Genomic DNA, 21804 nt, shown 5'->3' on the forward strand with positions numbered 1-21804 from the left:
TTATTCATAAAACAGTGTGCTCTCAAAACCACTTCCTCTTTCCTCCTAAATCACCCAGCCCTGAGATCCAACAGAAAATGGACACCCTATTTTAATGCAGTGTAATTTCTCTTTAGTGGAGGCCTCTGGAATTCAGTTCACAATTAACTTGGGGTAGTCAAGAGAAGCCAGGCTAATAAGGCAAGAATGCAAATAAATTGGCTGTATCACGGTAAGTTACCCAAATAGGGCCATAATTTTTTATTTCGGTTAAAATAAACAACTGAATAGCAAATATGGACCATAACAAATGATCATTCCCATACATTCTTTTTTTTTTTTTATATGGTAGACATACTTCCTCCTATGTTTACGCTTTAGATCTTTTTTTTTTTTTTTAAAGATTTTATTTATTTATTTGAGACAGGGAGAATGAGAGAGAGGAGGGTCAGAGGGAGAAGCAGACTCCCCGCCGAGCAGGGAGCCCGATGCGGGACTCGATCCCGGGACTCCAGGATCATGACCTGAGCTGAAGGCAGTCGCTTAACCAACTGAGCCACCCAGGTGCCCCATTCCCATACATTCTTAACACCATAACTTTAAAAGACATCTATCTATAAATGAGTATCCTATATAGAAAGACACATTATTTAGACGTGATTTCAAGAGAGGCAAACCAAGGAACTTCACATTAACATTTTTCCATAAACTAGTGTTTTGTTTTTTTTTTTAAAGATTTTTATTTATTTATTTGAGATAGCAGGAGCAGGAGAGCAGAGGGAGAGGGAGAAGCAGGCTCCTGCTGAGCAGGGAGCCTGACGTGGTGCTCGATCCCAGGACCCTGGGATCATGACCTGAGCCGAAGGCAGACGCTTAATCGACTGAGCCACCCAGGCGCCCCTCCATAAACTGTTTTTTTTTAAGGGGGAAATGTACAACTGTGAAGCTTTTTATTTCTTTTTTTTTTTTTTAAAGATTTTATTTATTTATTTGACAGAGAGAAACACAGCGAGAGAGGGAACACAAGCAGGGGGGTGTGGGAGAGGGAGAAGCAGGCCCCCCGCAGGGCAGGGAGCCCGATGCAGGGCTCAATCCCAGGCCCCTGGGATCATGACCTGAGCCGAAGGTAGACGCTTAACGACTGAGCCACCCAAGCGCCCCCATAAGCAGTTTTAATAAAAAATAATTTTCAGAGAACTCAGATGACAGCCAAATAAAAAAATCATTTTGAGACACTACCTTCCCATCTTCTGAAACATGGAGCTAAAAGAACTCATGTATTCTTAGGTATTTAAACCCACAAGACATTTCTAAATATAACACAAGCCATCTCTTGGTGCTTACTCCCAGCCCTGTCTCTTAAAGACCCAAAGGCACTAAACTGACGTTTGAGGTAGAGACATACCACAGATGTATAGTTCCCTTGGTCCATTTTCCTCTTGACTCCTTCCAGATCTAAGGGCTGTTGATCTTCCTGTTTGCTGACCTCAGTAAGCACAGGTGGGTCAGGTCCTTCTGGGGAGCTGCGGGAAGGTATACTCTCCTCTGTCTCAGGATTTAAGTCTGGAGGTTTGGCAGCCTGTTTCCAGGAAAGATAGGCTTCTTTTATCTAACACTGAAAATGAGGCATCTGTGCAAATTCTATTAAAATTAATAAAGATGGTACTGAATGATTCATATTATAAAACCTAAAGAACATGAAAATAATCAGAGATTTCTTAAATAATACAAAAAGAAAGTTAGAATGAGCCGGTTCTCTAATAGTTTGACCAGGTGAACTTAAGAGCTTTGCTTGATAACTTCCAAATGGAGTATGAAGACATAGAAACTGTCCAGTTCCTTCTGAGGGAGAGAGAGATAGCAAATCTTCCTATTAAAAAAAAATGGAGCTCTATGAGGAGAAAAAGCAGCAGCCTAGCTCTCAGTTCGAGTTATCTGTGCGGTTCTTCCAACATTTTACATTGTGTTTCCAGTGACCACTCTTTAGATGTACAGTTCACAACTTCAATGGACAAAAAGTAGTGGTTTACAAATTGTGCCCTGAGGAGCCCTAGGGATTTCCCAGTGACAGCCATAGGACTGTCAGATTAGGCCACCACTCTCTCTCTCACCCAGATTACTCCAACTGCCTCCTGACCACCGTTCCTGCCTCTAGCCTCAGTCCTCTCCAATCCTTCCTCCCTCTTTAGTCAGAATCTTTTTCTTTTTCCCTTAAAAAGCAACTCTGATGGGTTACTCTTGGGTAAAGCCTTTCGCCGCCGCTCCCCAGAGTATAAAGTCCAAATTTCTTATTATAACAGCAAAGAAAGCCCCCAAAGAAGGTCCTACACTTGGTCCTAAAGATTTCCTTAATAGTTGAAAGCCAAAGCAAATAACTCTACAAAACTAAATGAAGAATGGAGCAAACGAACGTTCCCTCGCTGGGGAAAACCGCTTAAAACAAACTCTCAAGGCCTACCTGTCGGTAGCGAAGCAAGTGGCTGGTGGTCCGAGAGTTGAGCAAAGCTGTCAGAACTTGCTTCAGAGAGATCTGCAGCTCTTTTTCCAGGGCTAGTCGCCACTCTGCAGGATGCCGCTCAGTGCAGTTCACACAGGTGTAGGCCACGCTTTCTGGCAGGTTAGACAGAATCTCATACATCTCGTCTAGAAAAACAAAACCCCACAATGCTGAGGAGCTCTGAAGAGTGGCAGAGAGGGAGGACACTACTCCCCTGAACTTACTACAAAGCTGGACCCTGGGGACAGGAGCAGGACTCTAATGTCCCCCAGGAACCCAGCACGTATTGATCTCTGAAGGGACACTATTAATACTAGCCACCCAGGATTTGGTTACTGGAGAACCAAGAGGTTAAGGTACGCACAGAAAACAGCAAATAAATATTTTAAAGGGATACGTTCACGATAAATGAGCACAACTTGACACAAAGGTGCTTATTCTAGAGACCAGAAATGGAAATTCCAGAAGACTTCAAGCAACAACACGGCTATAATTTTACGCTTACAGATTACTTTGGGGGCTATAACTACATCAAGCAAGAAGGAAACTGTAATAAAAAGACTCCAACCTTCTGTACCTGAAAGATTCTCACATTTGGAATGGACCCAGCGATCACACTTCCCACACTGCATCATCTTACTCTCGTAGTCATCGTCATCATAACACTTATCACAGAGAGGACAGAAGTTCCCTGAAAGCAAAGCACACTTTTCAGCAGTGCTCTGGCTCACACACCGGTGCCTCTCAGGCCCTGACTTCCACGTGCCAACTCTCTTCTGGAACTGCTCACAGATGCCAGCAGGGACCTACTATGCAATGCTCACGCATCTATAAAGTGTCCAGATTTTTCTGAGCTCTTAGAACATGCCACTGATTTTATTTAGACTCATTTTTAAAGGTCACGAGGTAGAGTTTACAAAGAACACAGTAGAAAAGAAGGAGAGAACGTTCTCTTATACTTTCCAAAGGGATTTATATTTTCAAAAAGAGGCGACGATATGGAAGTAAAAAAGCATTTAATTTACACTTTCTCCTCATTCTTAGTGCTTTAAGTTAGAGCTCAGAGCAGCACTTCCTAAAATTCAACACAAAGGCCAGCCTTCATCAATTTGCTTTATCCATGCACCCCCTCTATTCTTCTTCTATTTTTTTTTTAAGATTTTATTTATTTATTTGACAGAGAGAATGAGAGAGCACAAGCAGGGGGAGTGGCAGAGGGAGGGAGAAGCAGGCTCTCTGAGCAGGGAGCACAATGCGAGGCTCAATCACAGGACCCTGAGATTATGACCTCAGCCGAAGGCAGACGCTTACCCAACTGACTGAGTCACCCAAGCACTCCCCCTCTATTATTCTTTACTTAATAGATTTAACATTGATTTGATTACTTTAAATAACTTCAATAGTAAACTTTGTATCATTATTATCCGAAGTCAGTAAAATGAGTTTAATGTATTAGGTATACTTTTTTTATTGTAACTATTAAAATGTTTGACTCGGTACCACCTAGAATCATTTCTGAAACAATCAAACATCTATGTACCTCACTTTGGGAAATACTGGCTTAGAGCATTTCTTTGTGGTTAGTTTTTACAAAAATCCCCTTAATTCTTCCCATATAAGCTAACAAAACATTTTAGTTGCTGTAATACTCTGTGTAAAGGAAAGGGTAAGACCAGGAACTTAGTAAATCCTTGACAAGATGTATAAAACATTTTACTTCATTCCACTGGAGTGTCCAGTTCACCCTGTAAACACCAAATATAATTTCTAAAAGTTGACAAAACTGGCTTTTCTGAAGTACCTTTAGCAAAGAGTTTGGCACAGTCATGGCACAGTGAAAAATCGTGAGACCACTGTGCGTCCCACCCTTTGCCTGGAGTTGTGGATCCACAGCTCTTGCAGCGAACACACTTGGTGCAGATCTGGAAAAGAAAAGAAATTCAACAGGAATTTCTTATTTTTAATATCTCGTCTCATTTAAAGAGACCTCAGATGCAATCCGTTCCTCAGGTTGACCTCTTTCCTGGGATGGCTCTTCCTAATAATGAGACCAAGGGGACTCCTGTTACAGAGTGGGCGAGCCCAAGAGCTCCATGACAGTTCTCTCTGCAACCGTGTCATCTGGGTACTCACCCAAACTTTCTTTTTCTTGGTGGGCTTGGTGGGGTAGTTTGGTCCCAGGCACTCGGGGTGATAGCTGTTTCGGCACTTATTACACTCCAGCAGCTGCTGTAGGGAACACAAAGGCAGGGGATGAAGAGGTACACGCTTCCAGTTATGAAATAACTAAGTCGTGGAGATGGAAAGTACAGCCGAGGGAACAGTCTGTGAGACTGCGGATGGGGACGGTGCTTCTTATGGTGAGCACTGAGTCATGTGTAGAAGTGCTGAGTCACTGAGTCATACACCTGAAACTCACATCATATTGTATGTCAGCTATACACTAATAATAAAAAAAAAGAAAATATAAAGGCAAGAAGTGGGAATCACATCAAAAAAAAAAGATGGGCATCACATCGACTCACTTGGAGCACCCATTTCATATTTACCTTCAAGTAAGTATAGCACATCATTAGAACGGTTTAAATTGTCTCATAAATTATTTTACTCTCAAAGAAAGCACTGGGGTTTATGTCCTGCCAAAGGCACTCAGTGATGAATATTCTTATCAGGTAGACTGGCGTTATTGGGGGGATTTTATCTAATGCCATGTTTTCTCCTATATTCCCCAAATTAAAACACAAAAATGGGCAATGAATTATACCAAATTAAATAGTCACGATAGACTAAGTCAGCAGAGGAAAAATACAGGTACAAAACCCTAAGCCAAAAGGCAGAAACGGAAATCGAGAGTTCTGTTACTTAGTTTTATACCTTGGTGGCCTGATGCTGCCTTCCACAAACGTGACAGAACTTGCAGCGGCGACAACACCAGTTCTCCAGCTGGTCCTCCAGGGGGCGCTCGTTCTCCTCTAAACAAAACTTGTGGAAGGGCTCACAACAGACTTGGCAATACACAAACTAGGGTAAGAGGGGAACACAGAAGTTGTCAAATAACATGTAGAGATCAACCAAATGCGATTTACAGACCTCAGGCTTTAGGAGTCCAATGGTGTGTGCATGTATATACATATATATTTTTTTTATTTTTATTTTTTATTTTTTTTTAAAGATTTTATTTATTTATTCATGAGAGAGAGAGAGAGAGAGAGAAGCAGAGGGAGAAGCAGGCTCCCAAGGAGCAGGGAGCCCGATGCGGGACTCGATCCCAGGACGCTGGGATCATGACCTGAGCCGAAGGCAGACGCTTAACCATCTGAGCCACCCAGGCGCCCACATATATATATTTTTTAATTTAAAACATAATCATTTTACAATGACTATGTAAAAAAAAAAAAGCACAAGATTAGGCACTGAGGGGACGCAGGGGCCTAAAGTAATAATGGTAGAATTTAAAAAGTAACAAGATAAATATAATCCCAGATTTAACAGAATGCGTTAAGTGCCTAAGGCTAGGTACAAGCAAGAGCTATGGGAAGGGGGAAAGAGGGAGGATTTTAAAGGCTTCCTACAAAATACTAAAGACAGTTGTAAGCTCTGGTTTGTCCTTTCCATCTCTAATTGTAGAAATGTTATTTTCATGTAAGGAGTTTTTAAAAATTTGAATGAGGATGACCCGGACTCTTCTTTTGCCATAGCAAAAAATATGAACATTTGGGCAATCTGGGTGAAGGGTATATGGGAATTCTTTGTACTACTCTCATAACTTTTCTGCAAATCTGAAATGATGTCAACATAAAAGGTTTTTAAAAATTCGAGGGGCGCCTGGGTGGCTCAGTTGGTTAAGCATCTGCCTTCAGCTCAGGTCATGATCTCAGGGTCCTGGGATCAAGTCCTGCATCGGGCTCCCTGCTCAGCGGGGAGTCTGCTTCTCCCTCTGCCTGCCACTCCCCGTGCTTGTGCTCTCTCTCTCTGTCAAATAAATAAATAAAATCTTAAAAAAAACCAAAACTCCAATGTCTGGGGATCCACAGGTGGCGCAGTTGGTTAAGCATCTGACTCTTGGTTTTGGCTCAGGTTGTGATCTCACAACCGCGCATCAAGCTCTGCATTCCATGCGGAGTCCTCTTGAGATTCTCTCTCTCCCTCTCCCACTGCCCCTCCCCACAGGGTGCTCTCTCTCTCTAAAATAAATAAATAAATCATAAAAAAAAAAACAACAAACAAACCTCGAATGTCAGAATTCATCAAACACTAGTTATGCTTTGGTAGGAGTATAATGCAGGCAGTGAGCTATTCATTCCCTAGTTCGGTTTTTAGGAATCCTGTGGGATTGCTGTGCACAACTACTCAATTTAAATTAAAGCAATTATACTCTGAAAAAAACCCCATTTTATCACGGAAGTTGAAGGACTGGTGCTACAAGTTATTCCTGTGAGCAGCATTATGTGTGGATGTAAAACATTATGTGCAAAAGAGATACAGTAGACCCCTGACACTTAAAAACTGAATATTCTTAGTCTCAGTAGTATCTAAAGCAGCCTCACCACTTAGAACAATATTATTGTTCATAATAGGCACTAAAATATTTGCTTAATGAACAAATACCAGACAATAATCCGTAATTTTGCTACTGTATAATTTAACATAGCAAGTGGGCAGGACTGAATCTCTTAACTAGTGAGTGAGTCTCCCTGATTGCTCAATATGTACACTATAATCTGGCCTTGGAATTTCTTCATGACCTTAAAATACATGTGATAAAATAATAAGCTAAGGAGGTATTCTGGAATTGAGAATTGTATGGATGACAAACTATTGCTTCCTATTTAAAATTGTGCTTTGCATTGTAAAGGTGGCAAATACACACTGCAAAAGACTCAAAAGGATAAAGAAAAATAAAGTGAAAACAAGGCACCCATAATCCAATCACACTTTTAAGATTTTGGTGTAAGTCCTTCCACAATTCTTTCTGCATGTATATATATATTTTTAAAGATTATTTATTTATTTATTTCACAGAGGGAGACACAGCGAGAGAGTGAACACAAGCAGGGGGAGTGGGAGAGGGAGAAGCAGGCTCCCCGCAGAGCAGGGAGCCCGATGCGGGACTCGATCCCAGGACCCTGGGATCATGACCTGAGCCGAAGGCAGATGCTTAACGACTGAGCCACCCAGGCGCCCCTGTTGATCACTTTTTATTTATTTATTTTTTTTTTTTAAAGATTTTATTCATTTATTTGACAGAGAGAGACACAGCGAGAGAGGGAACACAAGCAGGGGGAGTGGGAGAGGGAGAAGCAGGCTTCCCGCAGAGCAGGGAGCCCCATGTGGGACTCGATCCCAGGACTCTGGGATCATGACCTGAGCCGAAGTCAGACGCTTGACGACTGAGCACCCAGGCGCCCCTGCATATATATATATTTTAAAACAATGTCCAAACCAAAATGGGATCACGCTTTACATACTACTTTGTAATCTGCTCTTTTATTAACTCAGTGACGTGTCATGGACACCTTCCCATGTCAATATCAATCTATATTACTATCTAGGACTTCATATTTGCCCTTATATGCATGTCCTATGATTAAAGACTCCCACCCCTTATTGACAAACTTTTGGTTGTTTCCTATTATTTGTTATCATAAGCAGTACTGAAATAAACCCTTCTGTTTATTATATATAGAGAGAAAAGGGTTTATTACATATATATGTGTATTGCACACACACACATATACACACATACCTATGCATATAGCTATTTGCTGTTTCTCTAATTATATTCTTAGGATAAATATCTGGAGTGCCACTGCTGGGTTAGACAGTATGTTCATTTTAAAAATAAATACATATTTCTGAACAATCTCCTCAGAAAGAAAGATTGCAACCAAGTCAGATTCCACCAACAGGAAGTCCCTATTTCCACATGCTCTTTTTTCCCCCCACATGATTTTTTTAAAAAGATTTTATTTATTTTTAAGATTTTATTAATTTATTTTTTGAGAAGGGGGGCAGGAGAGGGAGAGAGAGAATCTCCAGCAGACTCGGAGCTGATGGGAGCTCGATCTCACAACCCTGAGATCATGACCTGAGCCAAAATCGAGAGTCAGACGCTTAACCGACTGAGCCACCCTGGTGCCTCTAAAGATTTTATTTTTTTAAGTAATCTCTATAGCTAACATGGGGCTCGAACTCACAACCCCCAAAATCAAGAGTCGTGTGCTCCACCGACTTAGCCAGCCAGGCTCCCCTTCCCACATGATCTTTCTTTTTAAAGATTTTATTTATTTATTTGACAGAGAGAGACAGCGAGAGAGGGAACACAAGCAGGGGGAGTGGGAGAGGGAGAAGCAGGCTTCCCGCTGAGCAAGGAGCCCGATGTGGGGCTCGATCCCAGGACCCTGGGATCATGACCTGAGCCGAAGGCAGACGCTTAACAACTGAGCCACCCAGGCGCCCCCCACATGATCTTTTTAATCATGCTTTAACGTCCAATTTTTGGTCATCAGAAGGCTTTGCCCCTGCCCACCATGTTTTTATTTCTCATTTTGTGAATTACATATTCCTGTCTGTAGCCTATTTTTTTTACTGGGTGTTGTTCCTTTTTCTTATTAATTGCTAAGAGCTATTTGAGACAAGGGGATTTTGATAATCAATATAAGATAGCCATCTCTTTTTCCAGAAGTGCGCTCTATCATTTTTGCCATGTTTGGACATTTAGCAGAACTATCAGAACTCTAATAAAAAGAGTGCATTTAAGACATGAGACCATTAATCCTTTCACACTCAATAATTTTGCTCCTCTACTAAGCAGCAGATTCCTTCATGAAATCTCTAAAAAACTTATAAAGCATTTTATTAGCTGGACAGTAGGGGCGCCCAGCTGGCTCAGTCGGTGGAGACTGAGACTCTTGCTGTCTGCGTTGTGAGTTCGAGCCCCACGTTGGGCGTAAATATTACTTTAAAAAAACAAATCAAAAATAAAGAGGGGACAGTACCTGCTACATACCAACAAGACAGAAGAAATGATTTCTTTCATCACAGCAAAATCATCTACCATTCAACTGTCTGGGGTACCAAGAAGCAGCTTCTCTTACCTCCACGTGCCCACTGCTGGCACACAGAAAGCAAACCACTCTGGGTGTTATAGGAACAGAGGTCAAGATTCCTAAGCCTCCCATCTCCCACACATTTTCTGCTTCACAATCCTCCTGTAGAGAGAGAGACGGATCGTTTATGAAAGCGTTCCAGTGACACACAGCTTTGGATTGAGAGCAAGGCCAGCAAGCATAAAATCAGAGTGACATCAGAGTGTAAGAAGACTTCGTTTCAGTGGGTTCAAGAACAACCTGCTACTTTAAAAAATTTTCATCTCAGACACAAACTGTTAAAATGCTCACCTACTGGTTTAATTCATGTTAACGAGAATGCAAAGATATCCCGGGAGTGACTTTTCCTTAGAGTTTTGCTGATTCAAGCAATCATCATGGTTGGAGAATTCCCACGTGAAAGAATTATTTCCTCAGACGCTGTTCTCATCCGAATGCACTTTCTTGCTCAGGCCGATGCCTGCGTTCGTTCATCAGCTCGTAAATGGTGACCTCACGACACTGACCAGAGTTCTCTCACACCTGAACCCACCTGCCAATGGTAGTTCTTATTCCCTGACTGGGTGCTGAATTCCCCCTCTTTCATCAACACCTTGGATAACATCATTTTTCTGATCTGAAGTCCATGACGCTCGACATACTACATGGTCACAAAACGCTTTTACCTTAAAGTCCACTCTGATCCTGTGGACTCCATCTGCTGGGATTTTTTGCTTCGAACTATTGCCATTGGAGAGAGTGCTGAGGATGTTCAAAGTGCCTGTGTTCTCCTGCTTACTGACTGGAGGTGGCTTTTCCTACAGAGACAGAAGATGGATAAAGAAAAAAACCACATCCCACTTGCCTTCACTTTTGCAACAGGTAACGATGCAAACAAAAAATCTTATTAACAGCTCTGGAGAACACATTTCCAACACAAGTATTCCACAGACACAGAGAGTTGATCTTCAGATTCTTTTTTCCATGGGGGCTTTTATGTATGTATCACAGCCCCAGGAGAATCCCAGGAGAGTCCCAAGACTCTCCCTCCTGTGGGTTTTTGTCTTGCTTCTTCGTGGTCCACGAGGTCAGCTGCGGTTGTTGGCACAACGAAACCAAAGGGACAGCATGGGAGCAGGTTATTCTGCCATTTTTCTAGATCTTTAAGTTGCACATCCAATCTGGGGCTGACCATTCTACTCTTGTTTAACTGGTCTAGGATGGTCACAACAGTATTCGCAGCTCTGGGACCATTAATGATTTCAACTCACCAGTGTAACCATGCTTTATCACCACAGTCAGAAGCCAGACAATGACCTTGGAGCAAGGCTTAATAAGACCCTGGCATCTGCCTCTCTTTGGCATTGTTGATGCATCAGCCAGGACGCTCATGCACCACCATTATGGTGGCACAGAGAGACGGCAGAAAGAGCCAGAAGATTCTTTCTTTTAACAATTTATTTATTTGAGAGAGAGAGAGAGCACGCGAGTGTGACACGCGTGTGCAGGGAGAGGGGCAGAGGGAGACATGGAGGGAGACTCTGTGCTGCCCAATGCGGGGCTTGATCCCACGACCCTGAGATCACAACCGGAGCAGAAATCAAGAGTCGGATGCTCAACCAACTGAGACATCCAGGCGCCCCGAGCCAGAAGATTCTTAAAGACCCCTCTCTTTCCACATAAAAACATAGTGGACACAGGGAAGGGTGATGGCTATAGACAAATACCGCTAAAGGACATCAAGGGCAAAAACAATCACAGTAAGCGGCCTGCGGCATCAGCCTAAGCACGGAAGGCCACAAAGAAGGGGAAAGACAAAAAACAAGACGAGCTAAAGCCTAAACCTGCTTTGTTCATTTTAAGGAAGTCCACGGCCATCTGGAGAGAAGCAGATACGCAGTTTCCTTCACTCAATCACGTAAATGTCAAGGATAAGACTATGTCTTATGAATGCAACACATCCCTGAGCAATGGCAGAGAAACAAATCTCTCCTCACCTTTTCTTTTGGTTTTTGTTTTACAGGAATACTTGGGCGAGGAGCCACTTTTTTCTGCTTGCTTTGCTCTGGACCTAAAGAATTCAAAATAAATTGCAATCAGACACCACTAAACTCAGAGTTCGTGCTAAACAGCAAGGACCACCTCAGGACTAACTGGCCTGTGAAGAAAGGGGCATTAGAAAACACAAAAACCAACTTAAACTCTAGGCTTTACACAGGAAATTAAGACAATACCTCCAACTTAACTGGTTTTTTGCTTCTATTTATTATTATATAAATAGCTTAAAAGAAAGCTAATTTTCCTTAACTAAAAGCTTAAAAATATACATTTCGGGTTTCCAAATGCTGTTTAAGACATCGGTGTTCTTTGCTGGTACTTCTGGTTCCGCAACTCCTTCTTGCCTTCCTCACTCACCTGATTCTGGTGGTGGAGGCTTTTTCTTGGGCTCACTAGGAGTGGTCTTGGGAACTTCTTTTCTCGGTGGTGCTGTGCTCGGTGGCTGTGGAGGGGTGACTGGCACTGGCTGGGAGGCCTGCTTGCTGGACTTCCTGGAAGCTGGAGTGGTAACTTGTTTGGATTCAGGAACTGGGGCAGAGGCGTTCCCTTCTTCGCTCTTTTCCTCGATGGGCTTTCGAGGCGGAGGTTCACTATTGCTTTTCTTGGGGGCAGGGTCCTCTCTTGCTGATGGGACAGGTTTCTGACCAGAGTCCACCACGCTCTTCCCAACATTGCTCTCCTTGCTCTCTTTCTTTTCGCTGGTTTTAGACTTTTTCTCTTTCTTTTTCACAGCTAGGGGGAAAAAGACCAAGATGATTTATCTATAAGTGAGAAAAACTTTCTTTAAGACAGAAGCAGAGGAATGTAACACTATCTTATTCACAGTGCCCTGCGCTGAAGTCGACACTGGAAAGAGCAAGTTGGTCAGGTGAGACAGGTACACTTGTGTTGCTCTCGGAAACAGAATGGACTGGAATTGTTACAGGAATTTAAAAATTTTTTTGATTATGGAAAATTTCAAAGTAAAGGGAATAGTAAAATGAACCCTCATATAACTACCACCCAGCTTCCACAACCACCAACTGGCTGGGAAAAGCAGTTAAACAAACAAACAAATGAACAACCAGCATTCTCCTGACACTAGATGTATGTGACTACGTACATTATTACAGCAGGAAACATCTGGGAAAAATCTTTTTACAACGCTACCTTTTGCTTGCTTCTGAAGGTAGGCTTTGGAAGGCATCCATTGTAGATTCTGACATTTTCTCATCCTAGGATAACAAGGGATACCATACAGTAAACTACATTTAGAAGAAAAGCCATTGAAACAAGTGTTAATTGGTCTGCAAGAATCAATGAACCTTTACTAGGGTTCATTTTGAGAGCTGAAAAAAGTACTCAGATTCAATCTGAGCCTCTGAATGCTTCGATCAGCAATTTTACCTACCTTTAGGGTCTAAAAGGAATAAATATCAAATTATTTTTGAAATGGGACTCAAATTTCTTATAACCCACTACTAACTAGCACCACACACAAAATGATCAGCTGGTGTTTTATAGTCAAATCGGTTCTGCTCCCTTATGAGATTAACATTCATATAGTAATGTGAATAAAAAATGGACTAAAATTAACCAACAAGTCCTTTGTCTGACACTACAATGCTACAGGTCTATCTCAGGGCTTTGATACATAGTTCACCCCTCAATTTAATGAAACTAAAACTTACTTTGAAGTCTAAAACTGAGCTAAATACATTTCAACCCCTAAATTATAGTGCAGGTTTATCCTGCAATCATGTACCTTTCTGCTGATCAGTGATTTGTCTCACTTCCTTCCACTAATGGGACTGAGACAAGATTCTTACTTAAGGCCAGACTAAACGAAAGCACAAAACTACTTACTGTCTCTTGGAAACTATCTCCCCTGAACTAATTTCTCCCAGCCACATTTTCTATAAATCACTTTCATGTTACCATTCATTCAACAAATACCTATTGCTAATATCTACTCTTTGTGCCAGGCACTTTATGAGATGCTCAGTCACTAAAATTTGTTTGTGCAACTTTCTCGATCCATTTAAAACAAATTATGCCAAAGAGCAGAAAGTGAATCCACAAACTGACTTAAAAAAGGGAGAAAAGATCAAGTAATCAGGGACGCCTGGGTGGCTCAGTTGTTAAGCGTCTGCCTTCAGCTCAGGTCATGATCCCGGGGTCCTGGGATCGAGCCCCGCATCGGGCTCCCTGCTCTGTGGGAGGCCTGCTTCTCCCTCTCCCACTCCCCCTGCTTGTGTTCCCTCTCTCGCTGTGTCTCTCTCTGTCAAATAAATAAAATCTTTAAAAAAAAAAAAAAAGATCAAGTAATCAAAACTTTTAGATCAAAAACTCCACGTGCATGAAAATATTCTGGGAGTTAGAAAGCCAAGGGTCTCAGACTAAGATATCACCACTTTTTCCTCAATGCCATAAAGGTAATTTCAGTTGACCTGAAAAATTATAATACAAATAGATATTATAATATATAGTTAAATTAAATATAAATTATAGCTCAATTATATGTGAATATTACATATGCATGTGGCTTATATATATAACTTATATAACATATAAAATATAAATATATAAATTTGTCAGTTTTTACGTGGAAGCCCTCCATAGCTACGCTGATATGGTAGCCACTAGGCACATGTGGCCATTTAAATTTAATTAACTGAAATGCAATGCAATTAAATATGTAGTTCCTCGGTCACACTAACCACCCTGCCAGTGTTCTACAGCCACGTTCGGCTAATGGCTACCACACGAACTGAGGAGACAGAGAATCTTTCCACCACTTCAGGACTTTCTACTACACAGCACTGCCCTGAGTATTTCTTATTTCAGGACAGCCCCAATCCTGGCCACATCACAAAATCCAACTCTGCAACGAACCTTGCACCTCAAGGAGACTCGACACAACCACACTCAGTTTTCTGATGCATCCCTGCGACAGACCAGGCATAAACACAACCTCCACGGCTGAGAGGTCAACACCTCAGAGTAAGACACCCACTCACTTGCAGCACTGCTTCTTTATATTTCGGCCACCAAACTTGGGTTTGTCTAAGCAATTAGTACAAACACCACAGTCCTCAGGCACCTGGCAGCCGGGACACTGCCCACACCGCCTGGATCGTCGCCCTTTCTTTACTGGAGGTTCCTGAGGCGCCTTGTTTCTGGTAACGGGTTTAATTGGTTTGATGGGTGGAGCAAGAGGTTCAGCATCTTCTGAGCCAGCAATTGATGACTTGTCTGTTAAAGAAACGTGTCGTTAGTTCTGAGGGAGTATCTAATTCCTTCTTGGGAGCAGAGGCGGAATTCCTCAAAATCCGATTATATCATTATATACATTCAAGCCTCATTTTAATTGGGACTCCAAACATGAAATACGTAATAAAAATATTCATAGGCAGAAATCAGAGCCTGTTTTAAATAATTCTTTAAATGTTTTAAAACGCCTATAACTTGCAGCTTGATGAAAGCAGAAATCCGAACACTGAGAACAAAACAGTCTAACCTAAAACCAGGAATGCGAATTGAATGCTTCTTAAGATTCTCTAAACCTCTACATTTTATATAAGCAGTCACCTAGCATTTAAGTCACCCAGCATCTAAAGGCAACCGTGAGAATGTGCCCCACAGACCTCCAACAACAGGGAACGAAGCTAACTGACCAACGGCCCCAACTGCTGTGCTCTGAAATCCAGTGGTACACCAAGCCCACACTTACCATGGGGGTTGCTCCTAGGTAGTGACTGAGCATGGCAGGGATACTAAGGCGGGCCTGTTCCTGGGAGACACAAAACTCCCCTGACAGTCAGCTTTTGCTCAAGGACTCCCCGACAGCCTTGCCAAACTCTCTGGGAAGACAGTCTGGGAAGATTCTGCCCAACCCTCCCTCCCTCTCTCTTTCCCTAGGGTCAGACTTGCAGAGCAGCCTGACCATTGTCCAGCCTTCCCCAGCTCCCCCCCGATTTTCTCTCTCAGGCATTTCCTCTAGGGTAATCCTTGCACATTGAATATACGCTTGCCATTTGCTTTTTGGAGGACCCAGACTAACACACAGTGCTATGAAGAGTATCCCCAGAATGACCAGCAAACAAATCAAAAAATGTCTGCTCAGACTTCGAGGTTGACACCCCTGACCTACCATCATTCCCCATGGAAGACAAAATCTTCTCTCGTTCTTCCCATGGTAAGGCACTCAGGGTGGGCATGTCATCAGGAAACACAGCTCGTTTCCGGCCAAGGGCAACAGCAGCTCTTCTGCAGACATGTTTAATGCGGGGTCCTCGCACAGAGGTCTCTGACGAATCACTTTCTTGACCCTGAGTAAGAGGCAGGTCAAAACAAACAACAGCAAGCATACATGTTGAAAATGTCATTAAATGAAAAAAAAAAAAGAAAATGTCATTAAATGAAGCCAAGGTACAGCTGGTACGTCATTACAATCTAGAATCAACACATACAACTCTAGCTATTCCCAGCTGATAAGCCGTGACAATCTACAGAAATCGACTAGTTCTGTATCCTAAAATTGGCAGCCAAAAGGGGGGGGAGGGCAGGGCTTTTAATCAAAAAACAGAAATCAACTAAATTTCTATTCCCCATTATACTACTGCTTTAAAACTCCCTTCAAAACTCAAGCTGCCAGTCTACGTTATCCAAAGTTTGGCCCGGAGTTAACAGGGCTTATCTAATCACAGACTATTTCTTCTATTTCCCTGATCAACAGAGAAGTAGGGGAAACAACTTATAAATGTAAGCATGAAAAGGCCACAGATCTGCACAGAAGCGTCTTGCATTTTATTTTTTATTTCAAATTAAGTCTTTTTATTTTTTTAATTTTTTAATTTTTAAAGATTTTATTTATTTATTTGACAGAGACACAGCGAGAGAGGGAACACAAGCAGGGGGAGTGGGAGAGGGAGAAGCAGGCTTCCCGCAGAGCAGAGAGCCCGATGCGGGGCTCGATCCCAGGACCCTGGGACCACGACCCGAACCGAGGGCAGACACCTAACGACTGAGCCACCCAGGAGCCCCACCTCTTACATTTTAAAGAGCCACTGCTCCTATCACTAGGAGGCTAACCAAAATACATCCAAAATGCTATCAGAAATAAATCCCATCATCCTCCTGCTAGAACTGTCAACTGGTAAAATTACTAAATGTAAATATGGCCCTAGGTTGAATAACATGAAAAACCTAAATGTGTGGTCATCTTAACCTAACTTGGTGTGTTGGCATAAATATGTATCTATTACATGGCAATTTTAAAAAAGAACCTAAAGATCCATGGGTTTTCTCAGAAAAGGCCAGTGCCTAGCTACCTTTGTAAAAAGAAGAAAAAAAAAAAAAAAGCTCTTCTTTGTAAAATTTGTCATCATCTTAATGAACTGAATCCTACAGCTTTTCTGCCTGCAACTTAAGGCTAAGGGCTTCTCATCTGTGTTCTGCAAATACCTATCATCTATTGCTCTAATCACTCACTGCTCAGAGGAAGAGAAGCCCCCCCACCCCATTTTCTTTGGTAAATAATAATAGTAAAACAATGTGACTACAAAAATGCACCGTCAACATTAGGTCACATATTCCACTACACCAAACCCATGAAGTACAAACTACCTTTCAGTCTTAAGTCACCACCTTCCTGTGCATCACAGTCCAGCGATCCGCCGTACCTCTCAAATGTGTCTCATACTTTTTCATCTCTACCCACACTGTGCCCTCTGTTTAGAATGTCCTCCCCTATGGCACCTGGGTGGCTCAGTCAGTTAGGCATCCGACTGTTGATTTCAGCTCAGGTCATGATCTCAGGGTGTGAGATCGAGCCCCGAGTTGGGTTCTGCACTGGGCGTGGAGCCTGCTTGAGATTCTCTCTCTCTCCCTTTGCCGCTCCCCCCACCACCTGCTTGCCCTGGCGTGAGGGCACGCGCGCTCTCTCTTAAAAAAAGAGAAGAGGAAGAATGTTCTCCCCTGTCATTTCCTACCTATCAAAATCCTACCAGTCCTTGAAGGGACGCTGCAAATGCCACCACTTCTGCCCTTCTCCTGATTCCCAGAACCGTCACTGAAACACTTCACCGAAAACTCACTCACAGAAGAGGCTCAATAAACTATTGAGTTTAACAGGCAAGATGGAAAAGAGTACCTGTGCTTTGGGCTGGTCGGTTTGTTTAAGACTCTTACTCTTCTCAATCTTGCAGAGCTGGGCTTTGGCCTTTTTTAGGAGGCTGGCAACCCTCTTGTCCGTCATAGGAAGCTTGTCTGCCTGAGCCAACATGGAGCCTATGGAGGAAGTGGAATGTTTAACAGTGCTAGATGAAGGAGTGGAAAGGCAGAGGGTTTTCTCCTTCTCCAGGGATGGGGCAGTTGGGCCGAGGTCCAAGTTGTTTTTTTCCAGATTTCCTCTCCCTTTCTTTATAAGTATTTTGGTTTTGACAGCTGTTGTATCCCCAAGAGTCACAGAAGCAATATCAGTCCCAGAATCAAGTGATGAAGACTTCTTCCGCCCTGTTGCTTTTTTGGCAGAAGAAGAAGTGGCAACATCTTCACCGACAACCTTGTCTTTGGAAACCCTACCCACAGGATACAAAGCAGAACTACTCTGAATTTCTGATCCCTTTTTCCTTTTCTCTTTCCTTGACTCCCGCTTATTCTCTTTTTCTCTCTCTCGGTCTCTCTCTCTACTCTTGTCCTTCTCCACGCTCTTGTCAGCATCTCGATCTTTGGACAGCTCCTCAGGGGCCTTGTCTTTATTTCTCCCTCTTTCAGTCTGAGAGCCTGGGGTAAACCAAGGGAAGAGAGGAGTGGGGCTGCCGGATGAAAACGGCTCTGCTGGAGCGCTAGCCTGCTTCCTCGGTCTCTGGCTTTTCTCTGCAGATTCCCCAGACTGAGTCAGGGAATGAGAAGGAAAAGTAAAAGTCGGGTTTAAGGCACTAGTGGCAAGAGGACTAACAGATATGCTTAACGAGGAAGAGACAGAAGACGGCGGGGTGAGAGGTGACAGCTCAGCAGTACTAAGCCTTCCACTTCTTGTCCTCATGGAGTGAGAAGGAGATCTTGGTTCAGATCGAATAGGGCTAAAGACTTTTCTTTTCCTTTTTCTGTTGGATACTCCTGAAGAAGATGTTCCAGCAGAAGTTCGATTACTAGGCAAGGTGACAGACTCAAATATTCTAGAGTGAGCCTCACTTGGAGTAAATCTCGGAGCTCTCAGAAGAGGGCTCCTCTTGTGCATATCGAACCTTGTTCCCGAGTGGAGTGGTGAAAACAATCGGGCTGAAGCAGCAGTACCGGATGTAGAAAAACCGGACGCGAAGCCAACATCCTCAGGAGTTAGTGGAGGGGGTCGGAAATTATCAAATATTGGTTTGCGAATAAGACCTTCTTTGGCATACTTTGCTGAGGAAAAGTATTGTGGCTCTGACCTAGAATGCTTTAAAGAAGTCCACCTAAACGTCGGTTCTCGCAAAATAGACTTGCGCTTCCCTTGCATGGGAGCAGCAGAAGCAGGCAAAAATGGTGATGCTAAGGGGATCGTTGGAGGCATAAGCCAAGGTGTGTGGTCAGAGATGCTGGAGGCTGGCTGCAGTGGCGGGGGTGGAGTAAGCAGAGGTGGAGGAGGAGAGGAAGAGGGCTGCTGCTGGGGGGCACTTTGTAGAGTTGATAGCTTTTTAGTTGTTCTAGATCCAAAACTTCTCTCTGACACGGAATACCTTCTGCTTCTCCTATCATTACTATCGTTTTCTGGGGACTGGGAAATAGGCAGTGGAGTATGAACTTCGGGGGTCTCGCTCCGCTCTTCAGGAAGTACCTGAATCTCCTCAGAGGCCTGAGAATCTGTGGAGGTATCAACACTGGGGCTACTAGATCGGGAGGAGTCTGAAGACATTTGAGAGGAGTGCTGAGAAGCTGCACTTGATTTTTCAGAAGATCCACAGGACGTGGCACTGAATCTACTGTTCGGTGTAGACTCTAGTCGGGCAATTTTAATTGGAGGGTCATAATCCTCATCCTCTATAAACCGCCGAGGGGTTTTAATGATCCGTGAGGAGATGGCACTGACAACAGGCATAATGAACTGTCGAATATTTTTAACCTGTGTCTTCACCTTTCTTCCCTGCAGCTGAGCTGCTTCTTTTTCAATTTTCTTTTGAGCCCCCTTTTTTGCCCTCTGCAAGAGCTGCTTAGCAATTGTTGCATCTGTCCTTTTAGAAGAAGGAATAATCCTAACCGGCTTAATCCTTCGAGGGCTTTGTCTGACTACTGTCTTATCTTCTTTTGTGAGTGGAGGTGTTCCTTCCTTGTCCTTCCGGACCTTCTGGGGCTTTTCCAGTTCAGAGTTAATGAGGAGGCCTGAAGGGGTCTTTATTCTTTCTGTCGATGGAGGCCTTCCTCGCCGTCGGACAATCTGTACCCCCTTCCTTCCTATTTGAAGCTTCCCTGTCTTAAACTTAGACTTGAGAGGAGAGAGTTTACCTGCTCTTAATTTTTTAATCTTTGTGGCTTGTTGAAATGTAGCAGAAGGTGTCCGTTTAATCTTTTTCAAGCTATCTTCTTTGCTTCCCTTTGGTAGCTCTGAAATGTCCTTTCCGTGTGTTATTTTGATTTTTACTCCAGGGAAGGTGGGGGGTCTTCCTCTCTTCTTTTCTATGCTTTTAGAATCTTTCTTCTTGATCTTATCTCCAGATTTGGTCTCTGATTTATTTAGAGGGGAAAACACAGACGGATCTGAGAGGATAGCTGAATTTCGGTCAGAGCCACTTCTAGGTCTCCCGCGAGGCTTTCGAGGGCTAGTTTTAACTGTATATAAAAATTAAACAATGAAGAGCATACATTTAGCTTTGTAGTTCAGGTCGTGACTAAGCTGAATATACTTTAGCACAAGCCATTTTGTACTGACCTCTACCTGGTCTAGTGAGTCACTTAAACATCTTAATTGGGCTTAGTTTCTTTTCACCAAAAACTTGCCTCAAAGAAACCAAGTAAATAACATTCCACCTACAACACCTAACTTTTGGGACAGAACAACTAAGATAATGATAACAGATTTTCAACCAAGCAATTAATATGCAAAACTGATTTTCCTACCATTTCAGGTGAGCGAGGGTTTTTTTTTTTGAATTAAAAAAAAAAATAGGTTTACAAAAAAATCTGTGCCACCTTTTCCATAGCCTAGCCACGAAGATTAATATTTGGGAACATGTTCATAGTAAGTCATCCCATCTTTTCGGTGGAATTTTGGCTTTCACAAATTTGAACAAGGAGCTCTTCAATCGATAACATACCAACTTTTGTCAGGAAAGCACCTGGGCAGCTCAGCTTCCTATAGTTTCAGTCTGTTTTGTCAAAGTAAACTAAGAAAGCTTTATTGAGTAGAAAAATGTTCATCCGTGAGACATCAGAATAAGATCACTGAACTCAGTGGCATGTGAACTCCTCAGTGAAGTGACACGATGATGTGTCCATTAATCTACTCCCCTACTTACAGGTTCTTGAACTAGTTAGTCCCAGGTTACAAAAAAAATTTAACCCTAATTGACATCAAGAGCAAATCAACAATTTATTAAATCAGACTTCTTCTAGTCTAAATAAAAGGAATTTGCCCAATTTATAAATCAGCTCAATTTGCTACTTTTTCAAGAGACTTGAGAAAACAAGGCTGTTTTCTAAAATTCTTTGTATAAACCTGGATTTTCTAAATGGATTAAGAGTTGCCTGGTCTATCACATCTTCTCCTCCCTCATGACTTTCCAATGTCTGATATGACTCAACATTCTTCTGAGACTAAAACCTCCCCTAACAGGCATCAAAAGACATTTATGCCAGTATGATGAACATTTTAGACTATGGAACCAACTTCCTAACAGAACAGAAACCAACAAAGGTCTTACTCTTGAGCTTTCTAAATATAAATGTTTTTCTCACCAATTAACTTGAAACTGCCTTTAATACATTAAGGATTCATAAATCCATTCTCAATATATACTAATTACAACAAAAGTAATGGACTAGGAGACAGTAGGAAAACTAGGTTTCATTTCTTAAATAATGAAGCATACCCAGATGGTTTAAAAAACAAAAACAAGACAACATTCAAGGTAGACTGATAACCATTCAAGGAAAGGTTGTGAATTACTCCTACCCAGAAGTATATCACAAGATTCCTTATCATCATGCTAGACTTGAACCTGGCCA

General features: G+C 42.5%; 1 protein-coding gene across 12 annotated transcripts in view; it reads right to left on the reverse strand.

The window, feature by feature from the left end:
* KMT2A (lysine methyltransferase 2A) overlaps window positions 1–21804 on the reverse strand; it is a 77704-nt gene that overhangs the window by 27123 nt on the left and 28777 nt on the right. For 5 of the 12 annotated variants that reach the window (XM_081799379.1, XM_081799380.1, XM_081799382.1 and 2 more), the window contains 14 exons: window positions 17756–20409; window positions 15755–15932; window positions 14622–14856; window positions 12772–12836; window positions 11980–12354; window positions 11562–11635; window positions 10251–10382; window positions 9574–9687; window positions 5351–5497; window positions 4610–4705; window positions 4278–4398; window positions 3045–3167; window positions 2438–2622; window positions 1385–1558 (listed from right to left, as the gene is read on the reverse strand). In XM_081799379.1, the coding sequence (XP_081655505.1) occupies window positions 1385–1558; window positions 2438–2622; window positions 3045–3167; window positions 4278–4398; window positions 4610–4705; window positions 5351–5497; window positions 9574–9687; window positions 10251–10382; window positions 11562–11635; window positions 11980–12354; window positions 12772–12836; window positions 14622–14856; window positions 15755–15932; window positions 17756–20409 (4673 nt within the window). The remainder of the gene's footprint in view (window positions 1–1384; window positions 1559–2437; window positions 2623–3044; window positions 3168–4277; window positions 4399–4609; window positions 4706–5350; window positions 5498–9573; window positions 9688–10250; window positions 10383–11561; window positions 11636–11979; window positions 12355–12771; window positions 12837–14621; window positions 14857–15754; window positions 15933–17755; window positions 20410–21804) is intronic. The other 7 variants (XM_081799377.1, XM_081799378.1, XM_081799381.1 and 4 more) reach the window with 4 other exon arrangements.

Source organism: Leptonychotes weddellii, chromosome 11 (genome assembly GCF_054177405.1).
Source record: "Leptonychotes weddellii isolate Sample4059 chromosome 11, ASM5417740v2, whole genome shotgun sequence".
Taxonomy (NCBI): domain Eukaryota; kingdom Metazoa; phylum Chordata; class Mammalia; order Carnivora; family Phocidae; genus Leptonychotes; species Leptonychotes weddellii.